Source organism: Leucopleurus acutus (assembly GCF_964270905.1).
Source record: "Leucopleurus acutus genome assembly, chromosome: 13".
Taxonomy (NCBI): Eukaryota; Metazoa; Chordata; class Mammalia; order Artiodactyla; family Delphinidae; genus Leucopleurus; species Leucopleurus acutus.
In genome coordinates this window covers 41951286-41968254 of record NC_139155.1, presented here as the reverse complement: position 1 = coordinate 41968254, position 16969 = coordinate 41951286, and the positions used below count along the sequence as shown (strand labels likewise).

At 35.5% G+C, this 16969-nt stretch overlaps 1 protein-coding gene across 5 annotated transcripts in view; it reads right to left on the bottom strand.

Annotated features, from left to right (window-relative positions):
* NOL4 (nucleolar protein 4) overlaps positions 1-16969 on the bottom strand; it is a gene marked incomplete at both ends in the record, with an annotated part of 393313 nt that overhangs the window by 42248 nt on the left and 334096 nt on the right. For 4 of the 5 annotated variants that reach the window (XM_082853659.1, XM_082853658.1, XM_082853660.1 and 1 more), the window contains one exon: positions 9975-10155. In XM_082853659.1, the coding sequence (XP_082709785.1) occupies positions 9975-10155 (181 nt within the window). Of the gene's footprint in view, positions 1-9974; positions 10198-16969 lie in introns of all 5 variants that reach the window. The other variant, XM_082853657.1, reaches the window with a different exon arrangement.

Sequence of the window (16969 nt, the reverse complement as noted above, 5' to 3'; positions counted from 1 at the left end):
TTTATCCATTTACTATTCATTGAGCCATAATATAAGATGGTTACCTACTGACACTGATGATATGATGGTCAGAAAAAGTTACCTTGCTTGCCCTCAGACTGTACAATCTAGCATAAAAAAGAGCACATAATAGGTTAAAAAAAAAAGAGGTATGCCTCCAGTATCATGGGGACATAAAGGAAGTAAAGTTAATGGGTGAAGCAACCAGAAAATAATCATAGAGAAGGTAATAGCTGATACAGATCAGGTGCGGGGGAGGGCATTTCTGTGTGAGATAACCTCAGAAACAGACAATAATATCTGTGGGGTTGAAGAATTCACTCTTAAATAATTAAATATGAGGTTTCTTGGGACACCTGGATCAAGCTATGTGGCAGACAACTGGATATAAAATCTGAAGCTCAAGGCAAAGCATGGGGGAGATTATGCAGCTTCTGGCACATTCTGAAGTTGAAACCACGAGAGCTAGTGGGCTCTCCTTTGAGCAGTGTGCAGAGCAAGAGGATTAAATTGACGAGGGAAGGATGCTAGGAGAAACCCAGCAGGGAAGGGCGTGGGTCGAGGGAAAGGACTCAAGGCAGCAGGAGAAGAATTATCTGGTGATCAGGTGACACGGAAGCCAAGAGAGTGGATGTTTCAAGGCTCTAGTTATCGACAGATTCAAATATACCCAAGACATGTGGTAAGATCAAGGGCAAAAAGCATTTTTAGTTTGGCCGTAGATGGAATCACTGATAGACTCAACCTGACCAGTTTCAGCCAAATGTTGGCATAAGCAAGTTACAGTGGATTGAAGAGTAAGCGGTAGATGAGGAGTGAAGACAGTAAATGAACAGAAGCACGCCTTTGAAAAGTTCAGATGAGAAGTGATGTTTCAGAATGTGGATGCTGAGGGACAGCAATAGCCACGTACCAAGCCAGTCACACTATTGTGAACCAGCTCTAGTGTGGTGGTGAATCTTACGGCCAAGCTCCTTTAGGCTCATGATTAGAGGCTGTGATCCAAAGCATCTTAACAGCTGACAATCCTCAATATTAGTGAGGAGCAAAGAAGATCGCAGATATAAAGATTTGGGCAAACTAGAAATTGCTATACAAATGTTAGTTATTATGGTCATTACTACAATTTGGTCTTGTTAGATTGCGATCTGTGTATCAGCCCAGTTTACATGAGGGTTGGAAAACAAATCGAAAAGTCTGCCCGATGGGGTTTGTGGAGAGGAAACATCAGTAGTTAACTTACGCATTTTGCATATAATTTAGACTCAATAGATCCAGTGGATGACTGCAGCGAACAATTGCCCTCTTTAGACAGCTCGATGTGAACTTCCTGATAGAAAGAAAGCATTCCAAAGTCCTATGTAATTGGATGTGATGATAATGGCAGGATTGGCTGCTTGCTTGCTTCTCATTTCAGTGGGATGATTTGAATAAGTTCTTTATAAAAACTGTAACTGCTGTCATTTTGATAACACTCCAACTTGAAAATTTGGAGTGTTGGGTGCAGACCCTTGCCAGCTCTAAACAAATGGAGGTTGGCTAACAAAGGATTTGAAGCGCACCCTTTCCACGCTATGAAGTCTCCAACATGGGCAAGCTTTTACTATGGCTACCATGTTCAAACTTAAGCAGGAGTTCATAGAACTCTTTGGAGCCTTCCTCTTCCACCCACAGAATTGTCAACTTCAACCACTGAGCCCTTTGCTTTATCTAAGATAAACCCTTCACCCTGCCATCCAATATATATCAGTAATTCTCTTTGTATTTTTTTTTTTGACTTTGGCACTAGGTGTTCTATTTTTAAAAATTTATTCACTCATTAAGCCAATATGATTGAGCACTTACTATATTTCTGGCCTTATTCAAGGGATGAATAAGACAGAGTTCCTGCTTTCAAGGAGTGCACGTCTATTTAGGGAAAAATATTTGAAAACACATGTCATAATACAGTGAGATAAGTGCTAGAATAAAGGTACATGCAGGAGAGTGATTAATCTTCCAAAGAGTGGAAGAGTGAGTGGTAAGGTAGAGTAAGGTTTCACAGAGGAAGTACGATTTAAATCAGTCTTAAAGAGTTTTGATGTTCAGACAAGAGGAGGAGGAATGTTTTATCCTTTTGATCTGTTAGTTTCTTAATGTCAGTGATTCTGCCTTATTCAACTTGTTTTCTCTTAATGCACCAGCTATAGATGGAATGTTTGCATCCCCCTCCCCCCACCAAATTCATTTGCTGAAATCTAATCTTCAGTGTGATGGTATTAGGTGGTAGGGCCTTTGGGAGGTGATTAGGTCATGAGGGTAGAGCCCGCATGAACGAGATTAGTGCCCTTATAAGAAAGAGACCTCAGAGAGCTCCCTCATTCCTCCACTATGTGAAAGGGGCACAGTGAAAAGATGGTCCTCTATGGAACAGGAAGCAGACTCTCACCAGACAGCAAATCTGCCAGCACCTTAATCTTGGACTTCCCAGCCTCCAGAGCTGTGAAAAAATAAATGTCTGTTGTTTAAGCCACCCAGTCTATGCTATTTTTGTTATAGCAGCCCGAACAGACTAAGAAAGTACTTATTACAGTGAATTGAACATGAGAACCCCCAAATATTTGTTAAATTAAATCCAAATGTTTTTAAGGTATCCTTTTCCATTCTTCTGCATTCACATTCTTCTTGAACATAGTATAACCTGCAGAGTTCATGTTCTTATTACATTACTTTAAAAGGTTCTGCAAATACTATATCTCTTTCAATCTTTGCCCTCCTGTTTATGCTACCAACTCAAATTACCTCCCAGTTTCTCCATTAATGGTCTGAATTCTGACTGTCTTCATCTGCTTTATAAATTAAGTCAGATGTGTAACTAATTCAACTTGGTCTCTTGAAAGTTGCTGCTCCCTTCCACACTTTTCAGAATATCTCTACAAATTCTAAAATTAAGTATTCTCAAACTTAGATTAACTGTAGTTGTCAGCCATCAGATATGATGTTGGCATCTCATATCATGCTAATCTTCTGCTATGCCTTTTTAGCTCTCAAGATTTATGTATATGGATATAGTTTTTTTCCCCACAGCTCCAAATCTGTTATAGGGAATGACTATTCTGATGTTTTACAAGTGAAAAACTAAGCTAAAGATAATACCATGTTTAAAAGTCAGAATGTCTGGGGTTCCCAGAATTTATGAAGAAAGTCCCCAAATAAAGGGATGTGCAGGTCTGATCAATCTAGGTGCCCTCCTGTGGTTAAAAAAGCAAAAACTAAACAAAATCAAAACAGCAGGAGCCAATACCAGTGTTACAGGTAGAATGTTTTTGAGAAGAAATGTTATTTAAAGCTCCTTCACAACATGAAATTAACCATTTGCCTTGCTACCAGTACTATAGCTAGAGTCCTTTCTCAAACGTGAGCTAGAGAAACTCTCTTGGGTTTAAGCCTAAAGTTGCTATTTGCTTAGACTAGTCTTTGCCTTTCTTTTTCTTTTTTCACTCAATTACACTCAGTCCAAGGCCATTGCTCAAAGAAAGCCGCCTCATTTTAAATTTGCTGCATGCCATTCTGGTTATTCTCTTCCTCCAGTTTCTTCTCAGCAATACACGATCTGAATTGCTCAGAGTTGTTCTTTGTTGTGTCTTTAAGAGATCTTTATCTCACCATACAAAAAGTCAGAAGATGCATTAACTAAACACCCAAAAAGTCAACCTGTGTGAGCAAGTCATCTAATTTTCCTGGCCTGTTTCTTTCTTAATAGCCTTTAAAAAATAAAGACGTTGCTATTAAATTATTTTTCAAGTCCATTTAGATTCTATCATTCTATGGTGCTGAGGTTTTTTTTGGGGGGGAGAATTATATACAAGGCAGACCTCATCACAGCACCATAGTACCTACATTCAAACGACAAATTTATAAAAAGTGTTTTCTAATAAAACTTTCTACAAAAACTGCTCACTTATATGGCTGCATACCTGGAACCTATGCCAGATTTCCTATGTGGCTTTTGACCATCACTGAACAATACAACTGGGGACTGAATACCAGTGTATTGTGATTACATGTGTGGGTATATGTATGTGCACTGTGGTACATGCTTCAAGGGACAAATTCGGGAGGCTATTAGAGTTATGGCTATACCTGATCTAGACGTGGAGTTCAAGATTTAAAAATGAGCAATAAATGAGGGATGTAGGGGTAAAAAAGGATCAAAGAAAACTTCAGGAGGGAGGACCCTGAGGCATGAAGAGCTGGGTAATGTCATTTTTCTAAGAACAATGACAGCCCATAGAAGGGCTTTAGATAATGAAGTAATATGATCAGGTTTTCCTTTTCTTAAAGATTACCTTGGTTTCTCTGTGGAGAATGGGTAGAAGGGCAAGCAAACTTTTGGAGCCCTACTCATTAATAATTCATAGCAACATTTTCTCTTTAATTTCCCTCTCAATTTTTACTCTTGATCGGAAGTTGCTCCAAAGTTCTCTCCTCTCTTCTCAAAAAAACTCTCTAAAAATATTCTCACTTCTGTGTTCAATCTTTTCCCTCATTGTATATATTTTCTTTCTCCTCACCAGTAGCTCCCTGCCTTTTTCATCAAAACACAACGCTTCCTCCAACTTGCTGAATAAATCAAAGGAGCAAAGTGGGCCATGAAATGTGCAGTCCCACAGGATTCTGCTCAGAAATGTCTCACGATTTGTTTAATGATCTGTTGTCACCATTCTGAAATTCTTAACTCTGAAATAAGAGGCCCCACATTTTTCATTTGGCATTGGGCTCCCACAGTTACTTAGCCATTTATGGAGTAGAGATAAATTATTTTGGTTGTGTTTGAGTAAACATTTTTTCTATACTCTTTTTTTTTTTTTTTTTTTTTTGCGGTACGCGGGCCTCTCACTGTTGTGGCCTCTGCCGTTGCGGAGCGCAGGCTCCGGACGCGCAGGCTCAGCGGCCATGGCTCACGGGCCCAGCCGCTCCGCGGCATGTGGGATCTTCCCAGACCGGGGCACGCACCCGCGTCCCCTGCACCGGCAGGCAGACTCTCAACCACTGCGCCACCAGGGAAGCCCCTGTTCTATACTCTTTTACATGTCATTTCCATGTCCAAAGCTTTGTCCAGTTCCCTTCACTTTTAGTATCAACACGATAACCTAAGTTACCATTGTCTTTTCCTGATCCTGATATTACATAAATAATTAATATTAGGCAAAATAGACTTTAAAACAGTTTCTAGATATAAATAGGGATATTTTACAATGATAAAAGCATCAATCCTCTGTCAAGAGGATATAACAATATAAACAATATCTGTACCTAATGACAGAGTGCCAAAATAAATGAAACAGAGCTGTCAGAATTAAAGGCAAAAATAAATAATTCAACAACAGTAGTTGGAGATCCCATTACCCTTCTTACAACAATGAATATGAAAAACTAGGCAGATGATCAACAAGAATACAGAAGACTTGAACAACACTGTAAACCAACTAGGCCTAATACCATTTACAAAATACCCTACTACCAATGGCAGAATATACATACTTCTCAGGTACACGTGGGACATTCTCCAGGATAGACCATAATCCGGGTCATTAAACCAGCTTCAATAAACATGAAAGGATTGAAATTATACAAAGCCATTGACAGAAGAAATTTGGGAAATTCACAAATACATGGCAATTAAACAACATACTACTAAATAACCAATTGGCCAAAGAAGAAATGATACAGGAAATTAGAAAATACTTTGAGGTGAATGAAAGCAAAAATATAACATACCAAAAATGTAATGCAGATAAGGCAGTGCTTAGAAGGAAAATTATAGCTGTAAATGCCTGTATACAAAGAGAAAAAAAGACTTGGAATAAATGTCTTAACTTTTCAGGTTAAGACACTGGAAAATAAGAGAAAACTAAACTTAATGTAAGCAAAATGAAGGATATAATAAATATGGGAGTAGAAATCAACGAAATAGAGAATAGAAAAGCCATAAAGAAAATCAATGAAACCAAATGCTTGCTCTTTGAAGAGATCAAGAAAACTGACAAGCCTTTACCTAGAATCACCAAAGAAAGGGGAGGACACTCAAATAACTAGAATCAGAAATGACAATAGGAGCATCACTACTGACCTTACAAAAATAAAAAAAGATTATGAAGGAGAATTATGAACACTTGTATCAATAAATTAAATAACTCAGCTGAATGGACAAATGCCTGGAAATACACAAACTACCTACCTGACTCAAGAAGAAAGAGACAATATAAGTAGACCTCTAACAAGTAAGTAGAGATTGATTTAGGAATCAAAAACCTCCCAGAAAAGCCCAGGCACAGATAATATCAGTCCTGAATTCTACCAAACACATAAAGAATATCACTAATTCACAAACTATTCCAAAAAATAGAAAAAATATAGAATAATGTTTTAAGGAAAACATTCCATCTACAATAGCATCACAAAGGGAAATATTTAGCAATAAAATCAACAAAAGAAGTGCAAAACTCATACTGTAAATACTGTAAGACTTGTTGAGAGAAATTTTTAAAGGTTGAAAGACAGCGCATGTTCAGTCTGTTATTTCCTCAAAATGTTAAACATAGAGCTACGACATATATGAACCAGCAATTCCACTCTCAGGTATATACCCCAAAGAATTGATAACACATATACGTGTATAGCAGCATTATTCATAGTAACCCCAAAGTGGAAAAAACCAAGTGCCCATCAGTTGAGCTAAACAATTGATGAATTGCTAAACGAAGTATGACATATCCATAGAATGGAATATCATTTGGCAATAAAACAAATGAAGCATTGATACATGCTATAAGATAGATGAACCTTGAAAACATCATCTAAGTGAAAGAAGCCAGACACAAAAGACCACATATTCAATGATTCATTCATTTATATGAAATGTCCAGAATGGGAGAATTTCTGGAGACAGTAGATTAGTGCTTACCAGGGGCTATCACTTACTTCAGTACTCGCTTCCATTATATTCTATTACACAGATGGTCAGCTCATTGGTTTACAATGTGGCCTCTCATGTCAGAATGCTTGTGTCCAAATCCTGGCCCCTCCTTTTATTATTAGGGAGGGATTTTTGGCAAGTCACTCAACCCTCTGAGCCTCACAAAGTAGGTTTCAATCATGTTAGAAAAAAAGAAAGTGGTAGCTAGGCATGATTTTTTCAAGTGGGGGCAAGTTCAGTTTGATAAAAAATTTCCCCCAAATTGCAGAATATATCTCACAGGACTGTATAAGGATTGAATGGAGACTACACTGAAACACCATAATGACACAATAGGTGGTAGTTATTGTTATTAATGTTCAATAACTTAATTTCCTAAATGAACAATTTTTCAAATCTAAAAAATTTATGTCAATAAAATCTTTAGTGACAAAAGTTTTTTTCCCCCAATTTTTTGATTTGGTGGTTAAGTTCTGAACTACCTACCAATTCTTACTTATATAAAATATTTAAAAAGAAGTGTTAGCATTTCCAGCTTTATGGGCTAAAAGAAGGCTTAGCTTTTGTTTATGTTTATGTTTTTTCTGGTCTTGGACTTGCTCTTTCTTGCTGATTTGCTGTTCAAATAAAAATAAGAGTTGAAAACAGCTGAGAAGGCTCACTAGCTGGCTTTGGAAAAACTGAATATACACTTGAAACTTAATTTTTTTTTTCTGAAATAAGTTGCTTTGTTTTTCTCTTCCACTTCAGGCACCCGTCTTTTGAGCTGGAGGGCAATTGATATAGACTAAATCTCAGTAATCCTGTCCTTACAGGACCTTTAATTTTAGGGCGGACCAAAGAGCCCCAGCCTTGCAGCAGAATCACTCCTGAATACACTCGGAACATGTTTCTAGTATTGTAAAGGTAAGTGATTTTCTAGAGTATATACTCATTTGATACTAATAATGCAATTTTCTCCCAAATATATTAGAAGCTCATCAAGCCTAATTCAAATTTTCAAATTGGTCTTTGTTTCCAGGCATTTTCAGTGGAAAAAGATAGGAAGTATGTTTTTCTTTTAAAACAAAACTACACTGAGCTCTCAATGATACTACCTATTCAAATACAAGATTATGGAGTTTCTGCTTAAACTTATTGATTTCACACCTGTATCTACTTTGCCCTCTGCTGAAAATCCCAGCTTTCGCTGATACCAACATAACTACAAATTTGCTTTAAACTATAATACACAGACAACAGTTCCAAAAGAATAATATCATTACTGAAAATAGTTTAAGGTTTTATCATAAGCTTTCATGCTGTGGTGTCAAATTATGACTTTCGAGATCACTTAGAAAAGTTCCTATCTATGGGGCTGTGCCAACCACTCATTAAACAGATAAAGTCCATTTGCATAATTTTTCTTTCAATATTAGGGATTCTTAAAATCAGATTGTTTAATAATTATGTAAATACTCAAATTGTTTCAAAGTTAAATTTACAAAACAAAGTATGAAAACCAAGTATACTCAGAGAATTCTGGCTTGTATTCCTTTCTTCATACTGTTCCTCCCCCATTCCCGTCTCTATGTAAATTTAAAAAATATATATATATCCTTCTTTAATGAATGTTAGCATACTATAAGTACTTTTCCCTATCTGGAGTATATAAAGATACCTTACTTTTTATAGCTTCATGTTATTCTCTTATTTGGATGCACTATAATTGAATCAACTAGCCATCTCTTGATGGACATTTTTACTGGTAACCCTTTTTTGTGCATTTATAAATAACACTGTAACAAATAGCCTTCTGCATATGTCTTCTTGTATTTCTGTCAGTGTATCTTTGAGATAAACTGCTAACAAGAGATTCCTAAAGAGACTGCTAGGTCAAATGGTAAATGCATATTTAATTTTCCTAGATATTGTCAAGTTTACTTTAAATTTCTGTATTTCTGCAAGCAATGCATGAGAGTACTCATTTCCTCCATAGCGTTGTCAAAGGAATATTCTGTAAATATTCAGACTTTTGTTAATCTGACAGAAGCTGCATTTCTCTTATTAGGAGTGGGTTTGAGTAGCTGTATTTAGGGGACATTTGCATTGCTTTCTATGAGAATTGTGTGTTCATATTTCTAGCCTTATGTTTTAAATATTCAGTTTTGAGTATTTCTTTCTTTTCAGAAGACCTTCACGTATTGGCCTACTAACTCTTTGTAGTATAGGAAGCTAATAACTTTTTAGTTTATCACTTAATTTTTACTTTATTTTTTTTTGTCATGCAAAAGTTGTGTGTGTGCATGTGTCTAATTAAACTTATTTTTCCCTGGATTTTAAGTATAGTTTAGGAAAGCTTTTCCTACAACCCAGTTATAAAAAGTTCACCCATATACTGTATTCCTAATATATGTATGGCTGTATATCACACATTTGGAATTTATTCTGGTATATAAGCTCAAGAAATTCCTAAAAATTTACCAAGCATGAGCCCATACAAGCTGGTTCCAGTATACCACTCACTGCTGGTGGGACACGCCATTGTCACTGACAAGCTGTTGGCTGGAGATCCATGGATTGTTTCTGTGTGTTGTTTCAATTTGTATCTTCTTAGGTATAATGACTGTGTATATTTCATCAAGTCAATAAAGTTCCTGGTGCCTCAAATTTTCCAAATTAAAAACCTCTTCGAACATGGAGAAAAGGTGTCATTATTTTTGATGAACAGTATATTACAACTTCAAGGAAAGAATGTATAACTATTTGGTAAAAAATGTTCTATTCTCTAGTTGAGATTTTTTGAATATAAAACAGCAATCATTCAGTTGCATAATAGCTGCTACTTTTAGAAACAGCGACTGAATAGGGAGATGTCCTTGTAGGGAGATGGACATTATGTGTTAAATGGTCTTGTTTTTCACAGATTGGCACTGACTACTGCTTATAACACTTCATTCAATTTTTTTTTCCTCAGCTTTAGGGAATTTAATAACTCCAAATGGACACAAAAACATAATATGTAATAAAGACTCACCACTACTAGAAGCATCGTTCAGATTTAGCAGTCCCCCTCCGAGCCCTCTGTAACTATGGTAACTGTAGGTCCCATTTCCGTTGATGTACAACACCTCCTGGGAGCCTGAAACAGCTGAGGTTGAGTAAGTGCCCTGGGCCGTCTCTGGTTTACACTGTTTGTCAGCTGGAGCAGATTCATCCTGCAATGACAATAGCATTTCATTATTTATCAAATCACTGTGCTATTTCACCTTGAACAGGACTATCTTATTGTTATCTACATGTCTGCATTGAACAAGAAGAAAAATATAGTCAACGTTAAGTCAGTACATATGAACATTTTCAATAACTTTGCTAAAAACTAAAATAAGGAAAGCAAAGTAACAATGTGAGACAGATTGGAGATGGAGCAATTTGCAATTTCCAACTGAATTTAAAATTACGTGAAGAGAATTGTTCACAATAGCCAAGAGAAGGAAGTAACCTAAATGTCCATTGACAAATGAATAGATAAAGAAAATATGGTATATAAATACAATGCAAAATTATTCAGCCTCAAGAAAAGAAGAAAATCCTGTCATCTCCTACAACACGGATGAACCTCGAGGACAATGCTAAGTGAAATTAGCCATCACAAAAAGATAAATATTGCATAATTCCACTTATTTTCGATAAATTAGTCAAGCACATAGAATCAGAAAGTAGAATGGTGGTTGCAACGGTCTGGGGGAGGGGGAAGTGGGGAATTGTTCACTGTGTGATTCAGTCATGCAGGATTGGGGGAGTGGTTCTGGGGGAGAGGGATCCGTTACACAAAAATGTGCATGTGGTTGACAATATTGGAAATTGTTGGGAGGGTGAACTTTACATTAAAATTTTTTTTAATTTTAAAAAGAACTAGTTAGGTTTAAAAAAATTACATGAAGAGAAATAACAATTTACAAAAAAAAATTTGCAAAAATTGGCTTTCTTGAAATTCCTTTTTTTTTTTTTTGTAGTCTGCTCTCTCATATGCTCTCTCTCTCTCTTTTATTTTATGGCTATAGGAAAATTTATTGTGTGCTGATTCCACACTAGGCCCATTACATGCATCACAACAGCCTGACAAAGACTTGAGTAAACCCAGGCTTTTCTGCTTGTTTTTCTTTTCTTAAGTTGCGCTGGTGTCTACAAACCATGCTTCAAAACTTCTAACCAATGAAAGTTGTATGGACACAAATTATAATTGGCAATAAACTGTATATATGTTCATAGCAAAACAGATTGAATGAATTTCCCTTCAACTTTGAGTTTATAAAGTCTAAAATATATACAACATATATGACTTGTCTACTGCATTCTTCATCAATTCTTCTTTTTTTAATTTCTTTTCTTTTTTAAGAAGAAATTAGAAACAGATTTCTAATAAATTCTTAAGAATGTTTTTCATAATCAGAAGTATTTTTCAGCTTATATATTTAGAGTGCATGTTTAGGGAAACAAACTTTCAAATACATTTTTTTTGTGTGTGTGTGGCATCAAGTACTGGAAAAAGAGGAAAAGTGAAATAAGTTTGCTCTATGGACCCAGTAGTATTGCTACAGCCAGAGATATTCTAATCTTTCGTGTAGTGAAAGCATCGCCATGACTATCAGAACTATGCAGTTATGACTTTGCTCTTGTTCTTCTGATCTTTTCAACTATAACTGACCTATTCAACTCTATTACACTCAGCTGTAGATCTTAGACATGTGATTTATAAGCTTTTCATCTTTTCATTTCTAGGTAAGATTATGAAATATACAGCAAAATTCCTCAATGTAAATTAAACTGAAAATAAGAATTTTCCTAGCATTGCCCTTAAAAAAAAACATGAGCGGACGTAAATTGGTATATGAACTAGAAAGTCTAATTGTAATTCCTTGCATTTAAACCTTAGAAATCCCTGTGAAGGTAAATTACTTTAGAATAACACTCTTTCCTGGGAGAAACTGCATTAAAGAAGGGACCCATATACAATCAGATTTTATTGGTATCACTGGCTTTACTATTTAGTCTGGGAAGACAGCAAGTTCCAGATTTTTTTTTTTCTTAAAACTGTAAGTTGGTCTTTGCTAAATACCCAACAGTGGTGGGTTTTAGACTGTGGTTCTCTACCAAAGAAGATAGGGGGCCTTCACCAAATTTACCATTTGTAATATGGACTTTTCCTAAAGACATAACAATATATATGTTTTGGGGTTTTTTTGTACTGTGATGAAATTTTATATTACAAATAGTAAGGGAGCTTAAATACTCTAAGATATTAAAGATGATATTTCTAGGAATCTTTGGTTGCTGGAAGCATATGCCATAATAAGTAGGTCTAAGGTAAATAATTATAATAATTACAGTGCTACTGTGAAAAATAACTATTAATAAAGCAACATTAGTGGTACAGAAACACAGCAACGATTTGAGTTTTAGAATCTGTAACCAGCTGTCTTTTAAATGGCATGTTACAATGACCGGGTGAGTGAAAAATGGTCTAACCAATGATGATTACCCCTCATGCAGTATCCAAAAGTCTTTCATAAAGGTACAGTGAAATGGTCTCCCATCTATAAGTGCTCATCTCCTCCCTGCCTGGGGACAGATTAATATGTGTATTTTATATATATATATATATATTTTTTTTTTCCATACTAGAATACAGACATATTTTATATATTTATTGCTTGTGAAATTAGCAAAGCTCATCAGAAGATTGATAGATGAATCTGTGATATTTACACGGGTGAACTTTTTTCACATGTATAACTTCTATTTCCTATAAAGTAGTACATCTCAAACTACTCTCCATGGCTTCTGGGGAAATGCCTCAGAGTCTTCCCGAGACTATGGGACAAGAGCATAGAGATATGCTTTCATATTATGTCTTTCCTCTTTACCCAGACGAGCAGCTCTGTCTGCTGTCTTCTACACTCATAAAATCACTGCACTTAAAGCATTATGAAAAACCACTGGGCTGTGCAGTATTCTTTCTGTAGAGGCATGTAGCCATTGCAACTCTGAAAGAAGGCAAATTATTCAATACTTCAAAGCAATTTTGAGGTTCTTGAGAAGGGGCTAGCCTCAAACCCTCAAACAATTCTACCACTAGTGTAACTTCCCAGTTTCCTGATAGAAAACAACTTGGGGAGCATGATAAAATTTGAGTCTCTTGTTTGAGAAAATTCATGGCTATTATGATACATACCCAGTTTATTTTTCTGTGTTTGGAAAATGAAAACAGAATATACCCGCAGGAGAAGAGTTTCTTAATGATGAAGAAAAAGGGAGAAGGCATTGTCTCCACAATGTTTTCTCTCTGATTCTTTGTATGATAGAATTAATTTGTATTATTAAACATGCTATTTTTTAAATGTGCCTCAGTCTTTTCATTATTAACTGTTATTACAAACCACAGTAACTGCACTGAGCAGGCAAATCATTAATCCTATTAATAATCAAAACAGGCCTTGTAGGGAGTCATTTGTAGTCAAACACAGATTTGCACTATTAATGTTTTGGCAGTCCACTATATGTTGAGAAATACAATGTATGAAAATCCCAGTAATATCTGTGCTGTAGTGTATTTTGGGGAGAGGTTTAATATGAAGTTAATTCATGTTTTTCTTGTGAATGATTACTATTGTTGGTTTCAAAGAAAGCATAAAAAAATAAGTAAATGACATAAAAAATAGATATCCCCTGGAGTCACATTTCATCTCTGTAAGCAACGTTTAATAAACATTAGTTCCTAAAGTCCTCAAATTTGACGGCTTGCTCCCGAGGTTGCTGTGAAGATTATTTTCAAAAGAGAATAATATTAATATGCTACAAGACTGCACATCTAGGCAATGAAATATATTTTATTCATCAAAAACTAGAAAAAATCCTATCCCAGATGTTACTAGACATATTTCAAATTTTCTTTAAAAAATTCCATTAAAAAAGAGAGCATTGATATGATGAGATGACCATCAGCATTGCACTAGATAATACAGAGTTGTTTTGATTCAGATTTCTTTCATTAAAAATATACAACAGATGAAAGAAACAGTTATGGTGACTTTTACAATTAGGCTTTGGACTTATCAATAGATATTTCCTTTAGGTATATAAGTATGCATCTCAAATTTAGGAAAAAATTGGGCTTAGAATAGGAAGGGGGATTACTTACAGATGGATGGCAAGATTGGAATGATTTAGAAGAGTAGGCATTGTCTACTCATTACCCTCTCATCCACACACTATTTGGGAAGAGTGGTTGGTACTCCTTTGTACTCTATCCGTAGAAACTGGAAAGGACAAACTTGAGTTTGCTGAACCTGATCTGGTACTTGGACCATACAGATTGAATTCCTCACTTACTTCAGCTGCCTAAGGAATCCTTTACTCAGGTACCTTACATAGACATGTTTTTCAAAATTAAATCTGACTGGTTCCACTCAACTTTTTGACAATAGGCTTCCAAAAAAACATTGCTTTTATATCTCCCAAGAATTCCACTTTTTCTTAGCTTTTATGTTCTCTACCATCTGTTAAATATGCTGTATATTTTCATTAACTTTTCTCTGCCTATAAACATTATCAGAAAATTCTAGTAAAATTTTCTGCTTGATTCAATAATCCAGATACCTTTCTTCTGTTTGCTTTTTACCTTACATTGTTATAGCAACTGGAGTTTGCAAGGCATTTTTGCATCAATATGGAATTACATTTTTAGTTCATCACTGAGATGGTCAGGGTACCAGTGATGCACCTTTTTAAGGTAAAAAGAAAAACTTGCATAGACCTCAAACAAGCTTATCACTGCAAAATATTAAACACGTGGATAATTCAGGCATCAATTTGCCTGAACTTTCTATTGTTACTAGACTTCTCCTAACTTTACATGTTCTTTGTAGTCTGTCTATAGAAGCATTTTTACTTTAAATTACTGCTCTAAATGTCCTCTTTGCTCTTTAAGTATGGATGAAGGGAGGGAGTGCAATTTATTTCACATATAAACTGCTGGAAAACATCTCTACCTTCTTCTTCCACTTGATAGCAAGTGTTCCAGAACTAAGCACATGTGGCTAAGAGTTTCCAGGGAAATTCATAAAAGATCTGAGAGAACCAGAGCTCTAATTTAAACTGCTTTCCTGCTAAGAAAAAAAAAACAACAGTCTGCACTAGAAGTAAATGTGATTATTACTTGGGATGAGGAGAAGTGATTTATGACGCCATCAAAACACACACACACACAAACACTCACACATATAACACTCAGGGAGTAACTTCTTTCATATGGTGAAGAGCATCCATACAGTCTCCACTTGTTGGCCACACAAATGATTAAGATGCCAACACAGAAGACTGTTCTTTGCAAAGACGCTCCCAAACTCACTGAGAAAGATAATAAGGGAAGACATGTTTTGACTAAATCTAAGTAGCCTAATAATAAGATCTGAAATAACAGAGAAAACAGATTTGGTCACCGACTTAAGAAACCGAGATAATAGCAGGATAGCTTTCACCTAGAGTTTTATCAGTGTTCCCAGAATAGGTTATGTTAACAAACTCTCTTCGTAGCAATATTTACACACACACACACACACAAACACACACACACACACACACACATACTGACATGATTTTATAAACAATAAATGCTTCAGAACTATTGACTTAAAGAAAAATACAAGATAAATACAGTCCTCAACCTGATATGTAAGGATACATGGCTGGCAAGAAGTAACCCAGTAGCTGGCAAAGCCATCTACTCTAAAATTCTTCCTGATGGCCATAAAGTTTTGTTAGTAAAAACAAAAGTAGAGACTTAGCATTCTTAAATTACAATCTTAAATGTAACACTACGCTATTTAGTTATTGACCAAAAAAAATCAAATTTAAAAAACAGATCTTTTTTTCTATAGGTTTCTAACACTTAATTTTTAGTTCCGTTGTTAATATGACCAAAATGAAAATTTAAATATAATGTTCCTTTGAGGTCCTAAAATCTGATTGCAGATATAATTTTTTTGGTCATCGGTTTCATATGTGTAGCATAATATTTTTCACCTCAGAAAAATCAGTTTTAACAAAGCAGTACCAAGTCTGTATTTTTCACATTAAATTGTAATAAATGTTATGAATAAAAAAGATTTTCTTCTAATCATAGTATCTTTGTTTCTCCTGAGTTCTCATCTTTTCGTTATTTTTTTTAATCTGCATTTAAAACAACTCAAAACATCTTTTACAAAAATCCCTTGATTTGCAGCTGGGCTCTTTTGATTAAAAAAAAAACAACTTCCTTAAATCATTTTTTTCTTAATCCCCTTTAATACAATATTCCCTTTTGGTAAAATAGTTACAATACTCTATCTGGTGATTCTATGGCAGACATGGTTTCTGATATTACCTATATAACTGTTACTCTCAAATTCTCATTTCCAGTTTCTGCCTTCCCTCTGAGGTTCATGCCTGCATTTCCCATTATTCAGTTATGTCCATTTAACACTTTGAAATTAAATTTCTCTTTCCTCCAGACACCCCTTGCAAAAAATTTTAATTAAAAATAAAAACAACACCTGTTCTATTACCAGTGTTTCTTGTTCTAGTTACTGCATCATGTCAAGATTTTTTTCTTCTCTTATACAGGCTTCCCTCAGTCAAACAATAACAAAGCCCTCTCAGCTCCATCTTGGAAATGACCCTCATTGGCATGCATCTGAGAAACACTCTTTGCTAATACGTAATGCAGAGCACCATACTCCCTCATTTGGGCTATCGTGATAACCCCCTGACCAGTGTTTGCCCCTACACATCTTGTCCACATCTTCTCAAATGTATCTTTTAAAAATCACTTATGTTGATTTCTCTTTAAAAGTTCCCGAGATTTCTTGTTTCCTAGAGAACAAAACCCAAAGCTCCTGGCATCCAAACCCCTTCAGAGTTTGAGAACAGTCTTTCCAGCCACACCTTCTGTCACTTCCTCTCTTGCACTCTATACTCTGGTCATAGCTTAAA